The sequence below is a fragment of the Aptenodytes forsteri genome, unplaced genomic scaffold (genome assembly GCF_000699145.1).
Source record: "Aptenodytes forsteri isolate BGI_AS27 unplaced genomic scaffold, ASM69914v1 Scaffold398, whole genome shotgun sequence".
NCBI lineage: Eukaryota > Metazoa > Chordata > Aves > Sphenisciformes > Spheniscidae > Aptenodytes > Aptenodytes forsteri.
In genome coordinates, this window is record NW_008794545.1 from 1,449,392 (window position 1) to 1,470,518 (window position 21,127).

General features: G+C 41.8%; 1 protein-coding gene across 2 annotated transcripts in view; it reads left to right on the forward strand.

Moving 5' to 3' along the window:
- Positions 1–21,127, forward strand: part of STAC (SH3 and cysteine rich domain) — a 75,008-nt gene that overhangs the window by 38,219 nt on the left and 15,662 nt on the right. The window contains exons 3-6 of one of the 2 annotated variants that reach the window (XM_009272423.1): positions 8,575–8,675; positions 10,757–10,838; positions 12,591–12,706; positions 17,101–17,182. In XM_009272423.1, coding sequence (XP_009270698.1) covers positions 8,575–8,675; positions 10,757–10,838; positions 12,591–12,706; positions 17,101–17,182 — 381 coding nt within the window. The remainder of the gene's footprint in view (positions 1–8,574; positions 8,676–10,756; positions 10,839–12,590; positions 12,707–17,100; positions 17,183–21,127) is intronic. The other variant, XM_009272424.1, reaches the window with a different exon arrangement.

Sequence of the window (21,127 nt, forward strand, 5' to 3'; positions counted from 1 at the left end):
CATAGCTTCTGTTCAGGTATTGTTTTTCTGTTTTCCAACTCCTCTATAATGGTACAAGGCCCTTGAAAGATCAAGGTTTCGGCACATATAAGTGGCCCTACAAAATTCAACTGTGTTTTCAAGGGGTATCAAAACACCAAAAAAAGGCTGTAATTGGATGGCTTTTCATTTCAACACATATAAGAACACAGGTACAAATAACCTGGAGATCCTGTTTGAAATCTGACTTTCATCATCTTCATCTCAAGAAGAGTTACTGAACACGCTATGTTTACTAATATTACTGAGACCAAGATTAGCCATTGATCTCTGCTTGTCCTCCTTTGGGACACCACACCAGGTTTGATTTCTCCATGTTCTTTTGTCCTGTTCAGCTCTGGTACCATCATCATCTCTGGAGCAGTTCAGCATCACCTCCCATAGGCAAGTCTATGCCTATCTTCTTTGAGATATTTTCCTTCTCAGCAAAGCAACCCAGTGCAAAAATCTACAAGCATAGGCTCAGCAGTCTAGAAAATTGTCTAGAAAATTGTCTAGAAAAGTAGGTATTGAGATATCAGTGTCAGTTTGTTTAGAGCAAAGAACATTAGATATGATATATGGTGTTTGGGTTTTAGAGGACAGGGACTTTTTCTTTCAATAATAGTTAGCTGTTAGTTTATTTATCATGGCATTCCAGCATCTTAATTAACATTTAGATGATCAAAAACCTGACATGATATTTTAAGAAGTACGGAGGTGGATATTTCCTTTCAGGGACAGACATTTATAGCAAAGCTGCTGAATATGTGAAAAGTGCATTGCAAAAAAACCTCTTGTGGCTAAATTTTTCAGCATAGGGCAGTGAGTTTCATCCTCTTCTGATCACCAGACATCAAGAATGAGAATCTCTTTTGCACCAAAAGACAGGAAAGGCCTATGTACATTTTAAGTAAGTCTCATTGTTCCTGAACCGCAGAAAAAAAGGTCTGGCAGCATTGAAAGTTCTTTGTTAAGGTGTTACAGAGTTGATTTGCAAGAGGAATAAAGGCATTTACTCTTGCTGATATGTATGATTTAAAACCATGAAGTTAGAAAGGCCTTTATTTTAGCAGGGATATTTTTCTTCTCTGTAACAGCCTTGAAGAAAAACCTGCCTATTACTGCCTCAGTTTTTTCTCAGCATGTCGTTTCTAAAGAAAACTATGTCACTAGGAAGTCAGTTCTAATTTTATGCACTGTTTTGTAGCCTGCCTACATGCAAGGCATTTTTTCTTGTTATTTAAACATTGGATATTGTTATGGGGAAACTGGGTGGGGTAGAAGCTCAAACAGACCTGCACCGTTCAGTGACATATAATCTAAAATTTATTAATTTGGGAGGACAAGTACCATGGTTGGATATCAAGTCCTATTCTACAGACCATAAATATACAAGTCCCAGCTTCTCCCCTCTGGTTTAGACTGACACAAGGTGGACTTAGGGGAATGGGAGACTCCAACCAGTCAAGATCTCAGGTCCAGACCTGGCAGCTTGGTCCCAAATGGAGGGGTCCCTCCTTTAGCACCCACATGTTGTTGGACGTCCCTGTACAGTGTACCCCCATCCCAAGGAGCTACGGATTTAACCTACCAACAACTCTCCACATTTTGAACTGGCAAATTTAACTGTAAAAAAAAAAAACCCTAACACAAAAAAAAACCCCTTACTAATGAGTAAAACCTTTGAAGTCAACCCCATGCTGCTGTTATTAATGAAAAATTGCCTAAATAAGATTTTTGCCTGCTTTTCTCTGTGCGTTTTGAACTTTTTCATCCTACACCTCTGTTATTCATGCATAGAGTGCCTTTGCCACAGTGTTCAAATACATGTAGACTATCTAGTCAGGTCAAAAGAGAAGGGTATCCGTAAAGTGCAATTTCATCTCCTTAAAAAAGGAAAATTGATCCTTTTGAATCATGAAAATGACAATGCCAAGAGCTGCCATAATACATTTATCTGTGGGTCAGTTAGGAACAATACACAACAGACCACAAAATTATTATGTCCTCTTTTTATTACTTTTTTGAACAGTCCATTCAGTCCTGTATTTAGCAGTGGAAAGCGCAATGGGAGGTTTGCTAATAGTACTGGTAATTTTATGTGTGGTGAATATTTGTGTATCAGTCAACGCACCTGGCAACTGTGCATCCATCAACTTGAATTATCAGTCAGGCATCAGACAGCAATGACTTCCAGCGATCAGCCCATCTAGGGTGACTGGGGAAATCTGGGTTCAGGCTTTGATCTGTAGCTCGCCTGATGACCAGCTGAGCATCTGCACCTCTGTCCTCTCCACGATGTCAGCTGGGACAGGCTATGGGGTCTCAGCATCAGTTAAGAAAAAGAAGCAGGAGGGTGCCAGGTATTAGGGCAGAGAAAGGGGGCGATTCCCCAGGTGGCGGGAGGCAGCCAAGGAGGCTGAAGACTAAGGAAGGGCAAGCAAAGGGATGCCCAGCTCATCCTTACAAACCTAATGATTTGGGGGAATTAGGCTCAAGATTTTTAACTTTAAAGGTGTGGATGTCCTGCGTAGAAAATGCCGTTCTCTGATCTACCCACAGCTCTCGACTGAGGCAGAGCAGGGGAAGGAGGAGGGCAAGCGCTTGTCCAGCAGCAGCCAGCCGCAGGGACAGGAAGTAGCCCTAGAGGAATTTTTAAAAATAGTCTCCCTTTCAGCATCAGAGATTTTACGCAAAAACAATTAATTAAAAATGAAGAAGGGGGGGCAGGAGGAGGTTGCGCAAAGGCTTAGAGATGACTGCAGGGGCACCAATGCCATTTCAGGGACTTTTCTTTCTCCTTCTAAGGTGACAACCTAAACCCTTCGCTGCTGCAATACTGGCCCAGCTTGCTTAAAATTCTCCATTTCCCATAAATTCTGGCATGGAGACAGCTTTCTGGTGACAATTGCAAATGTGCTTGGGGAGAAAGGGGCAAGGCACTCATTATTTTTATCAGCCTCCCACAGCAGAAGTTAAAGTTCTATGGAAAATATGTAATTTTAAATTTATTTATTTATGAAAGTTTTAAATCAAAACAATTTCTGACTGGCACATTCCTCTCAGCTGGAATGATAAAAAATAGTGGTTGGGTCACAGCTGGATTAGGTGGAGGTGACAGTCTCCCTGTGTCTCTTTCCCTTCTTTCTCTCTCTTACAGACCTGAATCTTTTTATCCTCTCCTTTTTTTTTTTTTCACTTTAGCATAAGTGCCTAATATAGTTATCTTTATACAGTCAGTGTAACGTCATGTTGTTACCAACATTTGCAGTTTTCTTTCAGATTTCTTCAGGCTGTAGGGCTCATTCTCCCTCTAGCTATTAATCTTATGTGGAATCTTGAAACCACAGGCAAAAAGCATCAGCCAACAGTGCTGCAGCCATAGCTGTGCTGGCCAAGAGGATGATAAAGGTTACCTTCGCATGTGCATGACAAACATAATTCTCATTTGCATCCCTTAGGAAAAATGTCACTTTCCTGAAATGCTTAGTAGTTACTAAATTACTTTTATAGGAGAGATGGACATAAAGACTTGGAATCAAATTCTGCCCTGTCTTGTCTGTCTCTCTCTGCCTCCAAATATTTCCGTTCACCTATATTGAGGTGTTCTGTTTCCATTTAGGCTTCCTCCAAAAAAGGCTTAAATTTACAAAAGTGATGCAGTGTGTCCTTCCGGTAGTATTTAAGGTCAGATTATCAGAACAGTTTAAGATTCATTTTTCCATGGCTGTTCTGGAAAACCTAGCCACTGGTTTAGATATTCAACTGGGAGCTGACCCAGTCATAGAGTATTTCTAGTAAGGTGTTATTAAACATGACCTGCTTCTCAAAACAATGCGTCCTTCCAGTGCCGGGTGTCTGGATGCATTCGCTGGTATCTGAAGAAAATGACTGTGGCAGAACATCATTTGTAAGTTTATTTAAGAGCTACTCAGGTATCCTGATGTGAAATTTCCTCATTTGCTTCCAATGAAACACTGTTTCTTTGGTCAGTTTTGGCTTTTTCATTTGCAAAAGGAATACCAGCCTTTACAGACTGAGATAATTAATAGATACATTAATACATAGGACATAGAGGACATATGTGCAAACATATGTGTGTTTTTTTCCTATATGAATTTCATGACCACATTGACAGTTATGTTTACGGGCACTACGAGTCAGCTAAACATGGCCAGTTCTTTCCATTTTAAACCCCCAGTTTTAGCAGCTTGCAATTTTTACAACTTAAATGCCAGCATCTGGGCCAAATAGTGCTGTATTAATGACACCTCTGACAGTTTTACCCATTAGTCCCTCAAATGGGAGCCGTCCTATTCAAATTTTGGCAAACGTGCTCATATTGCAAGGCATAAAGAGACGAAGACAGTGAGCCCACAGGAAAGCCCATGAGGCTATTAATCACCTTGTATTTGGAATTAGGCTAATATGGTACTCAAGAGATGATGCTTAAGGACACACACTGGCTGATGAAAGTAAAAAAGAAGTACTGAATAGAGCTACCCATTCATGGAACACTGTCCACCCTGTTCAATGAATGAAGTAGTGTGCCTTATTAAAAATAAAAATAAAAAACATCCCTAGATTGCAATCAAAAAGTGACTGAGCAGAACCTTTGTTCTGGCATGCTCAGCATTTAACAATTTGATTAAGTAACCTTAGTAAGGGTCTTTGGAGAAAGGAGGTGGGAGGGATGATTACTTTTTGAAAGTAATGACAGAGTCCATCAAAGCTGTTATTCTACTCCCCCTTTGAATGAAAACCAGAGAAAAAAGTAGTTAGGGTACTCCAAGTTTAGCTTAATTGCTAAGCCTTTAGTTTCTCTATTTCTGATCCACCACAAATTGAAATGATTCCAGGTGGGCTAAGACATTTCAGTGAGTACTTTATACCAGTAGTTTCCAGCTGTGCTTTAAGGTTGGCATAGGGGAATATCTGCTAATGGGAATAAATGGTAGGCTGCAATCAGGCTGTCAGCTATTTAGGGGAGCAGGAAGCAAACAATAGAGTGGTGGTCAGGCTTGCAGGTCATCAGAGTATGTTCAGCAGAAGTCCCTGAGGAGAGTGTTTGAGTATCCCAGACTTCACTACTTCTGCAGGAACACTGCCCTTTCCAGACACTGCTGTGGCCATCTCAAATGTGAACTCTCTCTTTACTCTTCCCCTTCCCCATGCTTCAATCTACAGAAAGATTAACCCAGTGGGAAAAAGCACACCACAGAGAGGCTTTCAACTTCAAACAAGCCCTGGTACCCTATGGCAGATAAGTTAAATGATACAAATTGCCCTCAAATAGTCTGCCCCATTGTGGTGGTGGTATTATTATATTTTTATCATTATTATTATTAATGTTGTTGTTGTTATCATCATTTTTTACTGTTAGTCATTAATACCACTTATTTTCTACTATTTAATGTATGTTCAGACCAAATTCCTAGCTGTCACATGATCTCAGGGGGAATTTATTGGCAAATAATGTTTCAAAACATTGCTATATCCTGTGCCACTACTTCAGGCATAATGAAATACCTCTCTTATACCAACATGAGTGTAGGACTCTCACCATACTCACTCAACTTTACATAACTTGTTTGCAAGATCCATGTTCTGCCTGCTTTTTCTCTGTTTCAAACTACCAGGATGCCTTCCAAAACCAGCCCCATTCAGGCAACTGCAAAGTCAACAAGCTTGCTTACATGGGAGGCCAAAAACTGATGAAACGAGTCAAACCCTGGTCTCGTTTACACCTGTACCAAATGTGGATCTGTTCTCCTCCGTAACATGAGCTGTGGCCGTGCCTCAGTTCTGAATCTCAGGAACTTTTGGGTCAGATACATTGCCAATATGTAGTTGTCTAATCTCTGGCACACAGTTTTGAAATAGCTTAGCCACGATTCTCTGAGGAGGTTTGATTTAGTGTGATGGAGATCAGAAACAGAAGACAGAATTATCCTGGGGACAAAAGAAAATGTGTCTTGTAGAAATGCCATTTTCAGAGCTTGAGATATGGTAGTTAAGTGTAAATACAGAATAAATGCTTCTTCTTTAAGCCCTTTAGTTATTCCTCAGTGGGAGGCAGGGAGATACAGGCAAATTATTTCCAAGCTGCCTAGTCCCACAGTAAACCAAGTAGTTAGAAATGGCAATGAATTAAAGATTGAAGTTTTTGGTATTTATAGGGAATTTCATTTTGATTTACAAAGACTTCTTGTAGACTCAAGTGTGTGACTGAAATACTTTTCCTCTCTTTGAAGCCACTACTTACCTACCCACAGGTAACAAATGGCATTCAGCAATAGAAATATAGTGCTATTCTTTTGTAATTTATTGTCTTACTCATTTTCACATGACCACAGATTTCTGTTCTGAAGAAGTTGTGTTTTGATTTTTGAAAGTAGCACAGATACTTTGCATTCATTTTGCACATCATTTGGATGCGCAGTTATATTGACAAATGTGTATCTTCTGTGGTCACATGATTATAACACGTAAGGAGCAATATCCACCTTGTAACGTTAACACTAAAATGGCTGGAAGAGCATAACACAGCCAGCAGAAAGGACTGTGAGACTGACTGCCTTTTCAGCTGAATCTCAAGAGTAACTGGTAAAGCAGGTAAGAGTTATGCCAGTACAGACCAGCGTGAGAGGAGAATTAGACCCAGTGTAAACACTGATGCTAAATACTTGTTTTATAGGCAAAGTATGATGTCATTTTCCTTTTTTTTCATTCCACCCTATAAATATAATAAAAAAAAGTGGAGGAAGTCCTGTTTTCTCACTGTGTCAGTTGTTGACCATCAGGAAGGGTGATTCAGCATTTCATCATCAGTAATAAAAGCACAAAGACACAGAAGTCAATATTGGTTTGAGTATGTGTTATTGAAAAGAAACTTTAACTAAAAAAATCCTCACAGCACAGCAATCCAAGTGCAACCACACAGAGAAAAAAAAAAAAAAGAAACCAGGGATGTGTTGCAGAGAAAAAAAAAAAAAGAAACCAGGGATGTGTTCTTCTAGTAAAACCTGTGTTTAGCAGGAAAAAAGACGCCAGGAATGAGGTTAGATGCCTGCACATACCCAAGCAGTGAGGCACCGTGCATCAGCTCAGCAGAGAAGGGCCGGGCAGGAAGCAAGCAGGGAGCAGGCACTGCCCCCGCTCCACGGGAGTCCCTGGGGTGCACCCCACACAGCCCCATTCATTCCTCATCTCTCCAGCAGTCTCAGTAGGAAGGTGGGGAGGATGTTGGTTCCCTGGCCTACAAGAAGGGCACAAGTGAAACATCTGAGCCTGGCTCACTGCAACCGTCCCCAGCTCCTCCAGCCTGCCTCTGTCCGGCTTGAAAGTGGCCACTTCAGGGACTTCTTCCCCTGAAAGCGGTCCTGTCAAGGCTCGGGTTTTGTCACCAACTTGATGAGCCCTTCCCTGAAGAGCTTCTGTCAGACATAGCATTTCACTGAATTAAGTCAGCAGCATGTACATGGCATGAACTACTCAGATAACCAAGAGCTACATGAGTAGCTTCAGATGCAGGATCCTTCTGACTAATATTCCTATCATGTCTGACTAATGAGGGCCGGTTAAAATGTCAAGAGTTTTTTGGGGTTTTTTTACTACCTTGTTTCTTACTCACTCTCACAGTAGATGATAATGAACTGACATGTTGTTTACTCATTCCATTTATACAGTCCCTTGGGGATAAAAGAGTTGCTGCAGCATAACTGTTTCTGCGTAGTTTAGGAAGTCTTACAGGTGTATGAATAAGAATGACTGTTCCTGCCTGAAGTGAACAGACTAGGCTCTGTCATTTAAGAGTAGGTCCACATTGAAGATAATGCAGAACTACTGTTGCCCAAGCAGGAGAAGTCTGCTTCTGTAAGGCAAAATCTCTCCCAGAGCTCCCCTACCTATGGCACTGAACTTTTCCACTGCCAGTGAAGGAGAGCAAGGTCAGACCCATGGCACCCTCACTGCCCTGCTCAGGGGTGTGCAAGGAGCCCTTCCTGCACCCTCTGAGCACTGGCCCAGGGAGATGAGAGCAGCAGTCCCTAGATGTATGGGTGGGCAGCGGTAAGGGAGCTGGCTTAGCCCTCTCACACACCCCTAGAGCTACCTCTCACCCACAAAACCTGGCCCTCCGCTGATGGCCTGGCTCCCCAGGGCAGCTCCAGAGCCTGAGTGCTCCTTCAGTGGCTCCCTCAGCCATGCATGGCTCTTGTGCCAAGCCCTTTCAAAATAGCAAAGGGATTTTGCTTGATGTTCATGAGGCAGAGACATCACTGATAAGACTATCATACAACAGAGCATAATCCAATGTATATCTAAAGGCAGCAATAGCCTAGGAAAGAGCCTGGGGGAGAAAAGCCTAAAATGGAGAGGTTGTAAAGAAAACGCATGTATAAATGTACATTAAAAAAAAGTAGGCAAGGTAAAGAATGCTGTCAATATTTACTCTACTGCAACTGACCTCCCCATCAGTTCTTTCAGGACATTTGTTAAATGCATGGAAACTATTGATTTCATCTAATTAAACCATTTCCATGCATTTCACAGGGACAAACGCTAAGCACGGACTGCGCTGTAAGGCTTGTAAGATGAGCATCCACCACAAGTGTGTAGACAGTATTGGACAACAGCGTTGCATGGGCAAGCTGGTAAGTGAGCAGCTCAGGGCAGCAAGTGCGGTGGGAGGCACCAGCTTGTGCTGGAGCCACTTGCTTTGTGTGCCTGACCCCCTGGCTGGCATCGAGATGGTGCATTAATAGAACTGACACCAGGTCATTTTACTGAGGTGGGAAAAGTAAAGTCAGGTGCTGTCCTATTATCAATTTGGGCAATTGATACTACTCAAAAACCTGAACAAAAATGAAACACAAATCTAGTCTGCATTGTGGATGTGAAAATACAGTTATATAATCCAAATTTAGCTGAATTACAGAATTAATTCCCTTGATTTAAACTGTTCTTGTTGTCGTGTAAATCTCTCAAGGAATGCTTTAAATTAGTCAAAATATTTCAATGGATTGTAACAAATGAAAAATCCTTCAAATTATGTTTTATTGTTTTTTCCACTGTTAGGGCTTGAAGAAAAACCATAATTCATCTTAAAAAGAAAACCAAAGGATACTTCACAGTGAGACACTACAGAGTTTGAAGCAATCTCTCAGTAGGAGAGGCTGGGAGGAGACCTGCCCCTGTATGGACACAGCACCTTAGTACCCCGGTCACCTTCTGAGTAGCAAATTCTCATTATTGGCAAAGGCAGGACACCGTGTTTGAGATGATTCTAACCCAACTTGATGACTTTTATGGGAATATGGTTCTTTTGGTTACTCCTAGAAAAAGAAATTGAAAAAATGACCATTTGGAATATGAAAACTGAACATATATATTCATGTTTCAGATGTTCTCAGGTTTGTTGCAACCTGAAGGCACCTGAGACAAATACAAGCTAAACCCAGACAGTTTCACTGTGTTAAATGATGAAAAAATGCAAGCATTGAAAAGGGCTAGAAAACCCACCTTTCACTGGAAAGATCTTTTCTCTCCAAGAGTATTCAGTGAATGCTATTGTTGTTTATACACCTGAGGCAAATCTTTGTGCATTTAAACCATAATCCTAGCCCTAGTGTGAGGCATTCTGGTATAGGAAGTTGGTCTGTGACGAGCTGAATGACCTCACTGCAAGCCTTGGACAAGCCAAATATTAAATCACATGATTGTTTCACGCATTTCTTGGTTCCAGCCTCAGCTCTGTGGTCACTAGTTTTAAAAAGCAGAAAAGTAGACACCAAATTTACAGCAGGAAGTTGTCCAGCAAAGTCACGGGAGTTTTATGAGCTCATGTTGAGTCTCAATCTAGTTTGTTTGGGGGTAAACTGAGGCTGGAGAATCTGGAATTTATTCCTGTAAGAAACCAAATTTGTCAACCCCCTCATTCCTTCTGAATGTATACTGCAGCTCATTAGCAAAAGAACTAGTTGTCTATCATTTTTTGGTGTATACTGAACATAGGATACGGAAAATATGCACATCCCCATGAGGCTTTCCAACTTCTCACTGTGATTGGAAGATCTCATAGCCTGCAAAGATTAGAAAGTTGAGAGACCATTTGTCAATCTCTAATACCTTGAAAGGCATTTCCAAAGACTTAGATGTTAGCACCTTCATTTTGGGTAGTCATCTGGTGACGACTTGGGAGTTTTTTGACCTTACAAGACAAAAAAGCAGTGGAAGCTGCAGTCAGTCAGCAGCAAACCTTATAAAAACCTATAGAAAGGCTCTAAATTCCTTGAGTTTCACAAGTGCACACATGGGTACATGAGGATTTGGAGTTAGGGTAGGGAAGAATAGTTGCATGTTTAGCAAGTGCAAAACAATGCAAAATCACATTACATAAGGAGAAAGGGAGAGGGAAACTTCCTAGAACCTCCAATGATTCAGCACTTCTGCTGCAATTAATTAGTGCTGCTTTTGAGTAAGACAAAAGAAAAAGGGGGGGCGGGGGGCTGAAAATGAGTCCCTCCTCCTTCTGCATAAATACAGCAAATGTTTTTTTCCAGGAGAAAAATCAAATAAATTCCTGATCTATAAACCCCACAGTGACTCAACAACAGGAGACAAATTTCCAGCCTTGCCACACTGTTACGCCACTAGCCGAAGAGCTGAGGTTATTTCTACTACGTCAGTCATGGCAGCAATCCACTTCATTTGTTTTTGCTTTCTCTCCCTCCAGCCAAAGGGATTTCGACGGTACTACAGCTCACCACTACTCATTCATGAACAGTTTGGCTGCATCAAAGAAGTGATGCCTATTGGTAGGTTTTGATTGCTTTTCCATTCAGTCTCCCTTTGGCAGTGCTCTGCAACAGCAGCGGCAGACTTCCAGCCGTGGTATTTAACCTCAGCAGCCTTCCAGCTCCTTTCGGTGACTGGATGTCCTTCTGCCGTCTCAGGAAAGGACCACTTCAAAGATACAAAGCTGGAAGAGGAGAGGGTGTGTTTATTGTGCGTTTCACTCAAAACCCCATACATATAACCTCTTAGTAATCACCCTGTTTATAATAATAACTACCTGAGCTCAAGGTAGGAACTTAAAAGGGAGGAAACACTGGAATATTGAGGTGAAGGTCTGAGCTGGGAAAAATCAGATAAACGACAGAGAGATCAAAACAGCAGGAGGCATTCAAACCACCAGTCTGGCTTTTGAGGGACTTTGCTAGGTTCCTGTCTTTTTTCACCCACACTTCTTACTTTTCTCATATTCTTCCTTATTGACCACGTCCACACATTGTCCGAGTATTTAAAAGACCAGATTTTGCTCACTGTAATACCAAATTCCTGAAAAGAAACATTTTGAAATGGAGAAGTTGAGTTGATTCTGGAAAATATTTCTCCCCAACAGTACTCTAGCCAGGCAAGCCTGGCAGTACAAAAAATGAAAGCCAAAACTAGGCAGTCAGTTTAAAATTACTTGTCTGAGGACATTTACTTGTTTTCAGCAGTTAAAAAAAAAAAGTTAATTACATGGATTTCATCTAAGTTTCTCTTTCTAAAAAACTTCCATCATTTTTGTCAGAAGTAACAGAAACATTTTGAACAAGCTCTGGCTAAAAAAATGAGGTGTGCTTTGCTATCATCAAAATTCAAAATCCCATGTATTTTCTCAGTACTTTGGCCAAAATTTCCCTCCTTCTATACAGTGCTACAAATGTACTGTATTCTATGTGTCTACCGCCTTGTACTGCAAGGGAGGCTGAGGTCTAATAATGCAGTATGTAGAAGAGGATTTGAACTGGATTTGCTCATGCCAATTGAAGACATCCATTTCTCTGCCATGGGAGATGACTTTGGGGCCAGCTATGAGGGAGAGTGGGAGCGAGAATTGAACAAACATACGCCAATGGGGGTAGTGGCCTTTCTGGCTACCCCTAGACTGAGCTGAGCAACCTGGAGCACATTCCCAACAGCAGGTACCCACTCACACCTGCCTCCAGACCCCACATGGCCCCACAGTGGGGATATCAGTACCTTTCAAGGAAGATCCAGGCCATCCTGTTTATCCAAATTAGCCCAGTAGTAGCACTGTGAGGGTGGATGGATAAAGGTGATGGCCCACCCATACCACAAGGATGCTCAGGCACGATGCAGGGGTTTTCCCTTCAAGCATCTGCTGTTGAGAGCAATCCAAGAGGTCAGTGGTAGGAACAGGCAGCAAACGTGGATTAAAACCTCCTGGTACTTTGTCCTCCTTACCTCAGTGTAGGCAGCATCGGTGGTGATTAAGAAGGAGGATGGCAAGTGAAGAGAGACAAGGCAAGGGCAGGGACCCGAAGAGCCTGTATGAGAGGAGGATGATCTTTATGGGAGCAGAGAGGAAACAGAAAATCGCTAGCAAAAGCCAGTTCCACTAAGTTCATCGAACACTTTTTCTCAGGATAGTGTCTCAATTTGTGTCTAAGCATACACCCCAACATGTTGGTAGAGGCAGGTGTTTCTCCAAGTGGAGCAGGAACATGACCAGAAATATCTTCAAGGGATTGATGCATGTTTTGCTCCTTCTGTTGCAGCCTGTGGAAATAAGGTTGACCCTGTGTATGAAACTCTCCGCTTTGGGACTTCCTTAGCTCAGAAAACCAAAAAGAGCAGTTCTGGAAGTGGGTCTGACTCTCCCAACAGAAACTCTGTAAGTATCCCACATCTTTCTTCCATTTTCTTTGTGGAGGAGCAACAGATATTCATTCACAGGAGTTCATATCAGAGTTCACAAAACTTGTATTTCAAACTGTAAAAAAAAAATCTTACTCCCAGCTTCCAAAATGAGACCAGAAAACATGTTATTTTTGCAAACTCAGGTTTTAGGTATCTTTTAGATGACTCTTGAGAAAAAAAGAAAAATACAAATTAAATTAATAATCTTCTTTTATCAGGTTGGAAGAGGAAATTATATTCTTTTGATTTTGCATATCTATGTAAAAGTGGAACAGACATATTTAACCGTCATGCTGGAGTAGATGCATCCTGCCTCTTGGTGTTGGTGGGCATTTACCCTTCATACAAGTGATAGCGATGGGTTGGAGTCCTCAGAGCCTAGATTTAAAAGTACAAGCTCCACAGTACAAGCCCAGCCAAAATTAAGCCACTGCTACTGCAACAAGGCAATGGACTGGCACCTCCACCCCTGCCCAGTGTAGACTGAGGAGGGGAGCATCACAGAGTTGGGCTCCTCTCTCCAAAACCCAAACACAGGCAGGTGTGCTCAGCTTGTTGTATCCAGACAGGGACATTTTTCACCTTCGTGTTAATCCTTGTCATTCACTCTCTCCTGTCATAACAGTCACTTCTTCAGGACCATGGCAGAAGAGCTGGAGAAGGAGGACAAGGGAAATGATAGCTCCCTTAGCCCTGCCTTTGCTAAATCCATACCTAGCTCAACAATAACACTTACCAATTTCTTTCTTACAGAAATGGTTATTTCAACAGTATTGGGACCCATGAGATCAGGAGCTCATGCATGGTGTTGAAAGAACGTTTCATACCCTCTCACCTCTCATAAACAGGCACTTAAGCCTGTGCTTGGGGCTCTCTTTTTTCCCAAGAAATCCTCCCTGCTCTCTCCCCCCCAAAAAAAAAGAATCACACCTGAATACACTGGAGGCTAAAGCTGATTGTCATGTCTAAAAATCAGACCCATATTATCTGACACTCTGTCCTGCACTCACCTCAGAATAAAAATCACCAGGCACAGAGACATGATGAGACTTGGTCTCCAGGCCTCAGAGCAAACACTTACATGTTTAATTTGAAGTTGTGCTAAAATCTGTTTATGCTTGGTACAGCACTTCCCTGGCACTTAAGTGTATGCTCATTCACATGGCTGAACTGTAACCTCAGGTGGTATAGGTGGCCCTAAACAGACGTTCGTTTGTGTCAGATGGGAAAGAAGACAGACAAATTTAAACAAAAACTAAGTGAAATCTGTAAGGGCGTTATTAAAGGACATGTCCTCTATCCACCCTTGTTTGTGCCTTAAAAGGAATTTAGTAATTTCCAGTCTTTTTTAAAACCAAAGTGACTCTACCACCTGTCGCATTGTGATTACAGTTCTTTCTTTCAATTATTTAATTTACTTTGAAACAGAAGTTCTACAAATGTAATTATTGCTTTCTAAATGAATAAAGCATTATGTTGAATTATGAATGACAACTCAGGCGTAGAAATCATGAATGCTGTGTCAGCTTGCCCTAGGGAGCTGATCATAACTAGGTGGGGTGTGGGTGTAGAATGAGGAACGCAAGTTCATTATGGGAATTTCTCCAAGGTATTGAGGCTGAGAGAGAATATAACACGTGTCAGCATACAGAAAATAGAAAACATTAGAGAACTGAATAAACAGACATGTGAAACCATAACTTCTGCCAGTGCAAGCCTGTGGGTTGAGACAAGGATAAAAACCAGGGGCAGACACAAACCTGAACCAAATGATGGGGCCATGGAGCTTTACAGCTGTGTGTGACCCAGGAGCAGGCACTGACCAGCGGCTAGAGCAGGGACGTGACACAGTCCTTAGACCCCAGGTAAAAATGCACCAGGGCATGTGAGCTGGCAGCACAATAATGCACAGGGACTAAGATTTTTCCCCAGTGGTCCTCATTTCTGTGCTGCTCTGCTCCTCTCAAAGCAGAAGCAGCAATGCAGCTGTGAGGCTCACAGCAGCACTGGGGCTTTGCGTCTGGGATGTGCTCCAGCCCCAGGAGCTGGGGAGTTCTTCAAGGTTCTGCCATGTGACAAAACGAGGGTCACCAGGGACATGGTGACACCTGGGATCCTACTGCACCTCACAGGTGGTGTCCAAGCTGTCAAAGGGCTTGCTCTGGATCAGAGCAGCATAGCTGCTCCTGCTGAAGGTAGTTAAAAGCAAAGGCGACTAGCCTAGGAGTCGTGCTCTGCCTCTACAGCCATGAAGCTTCCAGGGTTGCCGTTCATGTCTCTGCACAGAGTAGCGATAACCCTCTTGCTCTGAACTAGCCAAGATATTTTTAACATGACTGAGCAGTGTGGACGCACCCGCTGTGATTTTTCAGCCTGGATTCTGCATTTCCCATAGAAAAAAGTGGCCATATGCTCCAGATTTACTACCTACTGCTTCCTTCAAAAATGTGCTTCTGCAACCCACATTTATACAGAAAGTCACTTGAGGTGATGTAAATGTGATTCCAGTTCTTAGTTTTTGTGGATCAGCTCCTCTCAAAAGCAGCTTTGTACCTCTATAATTTCTATTAGACCATTTATCATATAGCTTTTGACTGAAAAATCATTAAAGGTAACTGAGGTTACTTCAGGAGGTTTTGGATGAGGTATATACTGAAGAGACAGTCACTGTGCTTCCCATATGCAGTGGTACCCCACAAAATATGAAGCTAATCTGCAATTACGAAGCTAGTCTATGAAGACTGAGGAACATGCCATAGCAATGAGCTGAAAAATAGCTGGGACTTACTATTTCAACAAAGCCAGTCTTTCCCTTCCCCACCCAGCAGCTAGAAATCCCTAGATATGCTCTACACTGACTCTGTGTTAGCATTGCTATTGCAGTGCCTTCTCATCCAGGGGTGACCCATTTGTGCAAGATGCAAGACAAGCATGAAATGCTGCGAAAGGCTGACTCTAAAAACAGGGCGTAACAGAGCAGTAAAGTAGAAGGCTCTTAAAATCACAAGGGAAACAAGATAACCACAAGATAACTGTGGCATAAATCTACTTTTAATCTCTTTGTTCATTAGTATTCTTGGATGGAGAAGTAGCTAGGAAAGTACTAGATAGGGGAAATAAAATTGTCAAAGTACTTTCTAAAAAAAAAGCCTTGTTGTGAACATTAGTAAAAGGAAAAAAAACATATAAAAATCTGTAAAGCAATTCAGATTTTGTGCTCCCTGAACAAAGGCAGTGAACGTTCCTCGTTTGGCTTTTCTTCCTCTAACGCAGGCAAAGGTCTGCAAAGCAATGGACAGAGCTATGTGTACAGTATAATTCTAGAGTGTCATGGAATAATTAAGTTAAATCCTTCCATGTGTCTTAAAATCCTGTTAACAAAGAATAAATAAAGCTTAGGACCATATAAGGATTTACAGTTTTTCAGATTAGAGAGAGCACCTGACTCAAGTTCAATGTTTCTGGTTTTTTATGGTTATAAAATACGTTTTATCCAAAAGAAGTCACATGTGGAGAGTTCAGAAACTGAAGCTCCATAAGGTCAGATTCGGACAGGGCTGTTTGGAGCCGTTCCTGCTTCCTGTTGGACTATACATGGAGAAGCCAACTACCCAACCAAGGAATCTGGTGCTTTATGCAGAGTATACTTCTGAGGCTTGGGATTATGTCATCCCACGTTTTCCTACACCCTAGAACAATGGGTCCCTAATCACAATTGACAATAATATGATACAAATAAGAAATCATAGTAATTCTAATAACAACATTTGGGTTTCATTTTTCCCTAACCATACCAGCCAGATGACTGTTTAAAAAGAAAGTGAGGGCGGATATTTAAAGACTGACTTCATCAGCTCCATCGCATTCCAGCTCCTTCTTTCACAGCATGTTAACAGAATTAAAATCACCCTTACGTTACAGTTATTTTACTGAATAATGTGTTCAGGGTTAATAAATTAATAGTCAATAGTTTCAATTAATGTCCAGTCTTGGTAGACAGCTATTTAGTATACCTGCAGGATCTACAAATTCCCCCAAGCCCCTTCTATTTTATACAGAGAACCATGTTGTTTAACATAATCCTTTGTTCCTTATCTTTCACTTCACTTTATACTGCAGAAATTTTTTGTACTTCAGGCTGGAAGCTTGGTCTGGAGTTCTTCCTGGGCTTTCACTGCTCTCTGTGAAGTAGGTATTTGTTGTGCATCACCAGATACAATGTTTTCTGCAATCCCATTAGGCTGATTTGCTCTGCTCTGATAGCACCCAACTACTACATTCCCCAGAGGCTCTTGTGTGGTCTTATTTCACCTCATTGCTCACTTTTTCTGGCATATCCCATCTTATTTGCTCTTTCTGTCCCTGCAGACAGCCGACCTGGCGGAAGTTCCTGAGGAAGGCGATAGCTCTGCAGGCACCCTTGACATAAGCAGGAAACGCAGCAACAGTGGTGAGTGCTGCCAGGCCAGGATAGCATCTTCAGATGTATAGGCCCGTGTACAACCTATTTCAGATGGGGTTTTTATGGCATGTCCATGTTTTAGCAGCATTCTGGTTTTCAAAGTGAGACGTGAATGGGGCAAATAGTTGGTGCAAGAATTTGGGGAATGCTTTTTGCCAGTCAGATGAAATCCAAGCCAATAGTTTTCTTAATTTGTTGTGTCCAGACCTGACACTGGACAAGGTTCAGGTCCATTCCCGATCTTCTATGCTTCACGAACATGACTGTAGACTAACCACTTAACATGCTTCAGTTCCATATTGGTAGAGTGGAACAAAAATAATACTTCCTTTCTTTTCCATATGTTTGACTTGTCTACATGTCTCTATATACCATAATTTCTTTGGGACAGGAAATGAATCATATAATATCCATATGTCTGTAAAATACCCAGCACAATGAATCCTGATTATAATTGCAGCTTCTCAGTACAACTATGGTATGTGCCCAGTAATATTAATAGCCCAGTTCTTTTGTTTGCTTGCAGTACAAGAGTAATGTTTTTACAGCATTGATATGATGAGATTTTGAGACCGTCATACCAATCAAGAGCTTAGTAATGAAATCTCAGCCACTGAGGGATGGTGACTGTGACCCTGTTCTTGAATTCAGTCATGGTGAGGGAAGTAATAAGTACAAAGGGTTTTGGAGCACTAAGCAAAACTTCAGGCCCAAACCATCAGAGCAACTTCTCTAACAGCAACTGAAGCTGCTTTGCTGAATCTTACACGAGATGTAGACTACAAAAATAAATCACAGTGAGCATAGTTTTCTTCTGTTAGGCCCCCAGTGCTCCTTACATGCTGCTAGCAATTCATGCAGGTGAAATGCCAGCTTCAGCTGTCCATTCCCATTTTTTGCTACCTCCTTATTCCTTTCCTCCCCTCCTGGTCCTATCACTTCTCACTGTGTTCAGTCATTTCCTCCCTCTCATTTTGTGAACATCCCACCTATGTTATCTACTTTCTTCTGACAATTTATTTAGGTTCTCTATCTTGCAAGTGCTAGTTGACCTGACCTGGTTAAAGATAAAGAATTCAGTCTGCTTCACATTGTTTAATCCTGCCCACCTGAGACTAATTTGGCTCTGTTTGAGTTTTCAGATAACTTTTTATTTCATTGTCAATCGGTAGTTTCATTTCTGAAACCCAGAGAAACGTTTTTCTCCCAGTTCTGCATTCACTGAATGCACTGAGGCATTCAAGGAACTTATTCAAAGAGATTAGTTTAAAAACTCAGCATGTGTCAAACCTCCAAATAACTTGCGCAGCACATTAACGATTCCTTTGATCAACACTGGCTTTTTTACAATCCATCCTTCAGAGGCTCAGGGTATAAATTATGCATCAGTCACTCCAAAAATTTCCCCTTGGTAGATTTTTAATAAACTGCCCGCACTGTTTGCACAAGCTATGGAAATGGTAAAATCCTTTTCAGACTGTAAAAATCCTTGCTTTTTTTTTTGTCTGCTGCTGCTAGGGCAAACAAATATGAAAATAGATGGATTTCTGTTGTGTGGAGACATGAACTACATACCTCTATGGCCTTCAGATTCAAGTGCCTCCTAGTAATATCCAGAGACCATGAGCTAAACAGAGATTAAAAATTTAACAAACTAAATTCAAAATGTTGTTACAGGGTGATTCACCACTCCTTTTTCCTCAGTTGTCCACTGCCTCCTTAGCAGGCGGTTCGACATTAATGCCTTGATGAATCAGGTCCATTCCAGTTCTTTATTTTTTCCATTAAAAACTGTCTTCTTCAAATAAGATTTTAGGAAAATGTACGTTTGAGACTCTTTGCTTAAAGGGAAACAGCAGAAAAGACACAGCCTGCAGAAGGGTGAAAGGACCCACGATGTGGGTGTGGCCATGTAATCGCTCTTATAGACTCCTATGACAACAACTTCAAGGGAAGATTCTTTCATTCAGGCCCTGGCACACATACTATGAAACAAAACGTCCTAGTTTACAACTATAAGATGGCATACCTAATTTCCAACCCTTCATCCTCCTCTAAGCCAGTTATACTCCTTCACTGCTGTGAATTGCCATCTGTAACAGAAGTCCCGCAAGCCAAAAAATGTACTTTAAATGACACGTATGAGCCTGTTATCAACAGGGATTTGAGCACTTTCCCCTCGAGTCAAATATGGGGTGTCCGCCCCGCAAACCCAGATTTGGTGAGCACTTCTCGGCAAACACAAGGATACAGTCCAGCTCCGTCCCCGCCTGCTGGGTCAGCTCCACAGCTCACGAGGCTGTACATTAGTAACTTGGCTTTGTTTTCTGTCACCAAGCAGAAATTACTCCAAACGTGCGGCTGAAATACTTCCACTTTGTCTGATGAATGACTTTCTGTAAGCCCAAAATGCTCCTGGTTACCCAACTCATTGTTCACCAGAACTTCTCCTCTGGACACAAGAACCAAAGTATAGTAATTTGAGTAGGACTTACACACTGCCAGATTATAACAGCAGCATTTTACATCCCTTTATAGAGATGTCAGATATACATACAACCCTATACTAGAAGATACAGGCAATTAATTTTATTTTTTAGGTTTTCCCTCTGGTACTCGTGACAGTTTGCAGGGTCAGAGTCCCTCTACAACAGGACTTGGTGAGGAGCACAGTGAGGCCCCCAGGTCAGCTGCAGTCAGACCACCTAGACACAACTTGGGGCATTTTCAGGTTAAATGCTGCAGGTATCAGCTCACATGCTGCCTTCACATTCACACATTGGACTTTATGACTACAGTATTGTCTTACATTTTATCAGAGAACATGTGCTTATGTGTGCTCGTGGATCCGTGTGACTGTACAAAAACTTTCTCATGCATGCTATGGCTGCTGTTTTAGCTATCTTTCCTCTGTTACAGGAACACTACAGCTTTTCAGTGTCTAAGTACAACTCTCTACTATCAAGGAACCTTACTATTTCACTCATAAAACTTCTTCAAAGACTCTTTGTTTGGTTGTCATTTACAATGTAGAATAGCCACAGAAATATGTGTTAATGGAAGAAAGGGTGAGCAAGTGAAAGAGCAGAGGGGGAAAGAAATTCAGCAGTTTAGTGTTCCCTGGCACCTTCTTTCCCCTGAACACATGTAACTGTATCACAGAGAAACAAAAAGAAAATGCACTCAATCAGCGTGCTACTTATTACCATTTTGGAGATTTCCAAATTGTTAGAGACTACAAAATCCAGCTTCTGCTCAAAACACCTGCAGAGGTAAATGGTGGGAGAAGATGCTGATGGTTCCAGCTGCTCAAAGACTCCAGCTATTAAAATCATATTCAGACTTTATCCAGAAACAAGAAACACCAGGCAATCTTTAAAATGTGAAGGGGGAATTCAGTCAATGTAATAAAGCCACTATGGTTTTTCTAGGGAGGTAACTGAGGACAGGCATCAGTCAGCTCATGAAGCAACTACAATAGAGGGTAACTGATTAGATATCAGGTACGTTAGGGCGAAATCGACAAGAAGGGCTTAAAGGAGGATCCAGGTAATTATAGGCCCATCAGTCTTACTTCAGTCCCTGGGGAAGTTATGGAACAAATCCTCCTAGGGGCTGTCACAAGTCAAATGAAGCACGTGATTGGGAAAAGCCAGCACAGATTCACCAAGGGCAAATCTTACCTGACAAATCTGATTGCCGCCTATGACAAATTAGCCTGCTCGGTTGATGTGGGGCGAGTGGTGGACATTGTCTACTTGGATTTCTCCAAGGGTTTTGATACGGTTTCCCACAGCCTCCTCCTAGAGAAACTGATGCGTTACGGTCTAGACAAGTGGTCTGTGCGGTGGGTGGGGAACTGGCTGACAGGCTGCACCCAGAGGGTGGTGGGAAATAGCTCCTTTTCAAACTGGCAACCTGTCACAAGTGGGG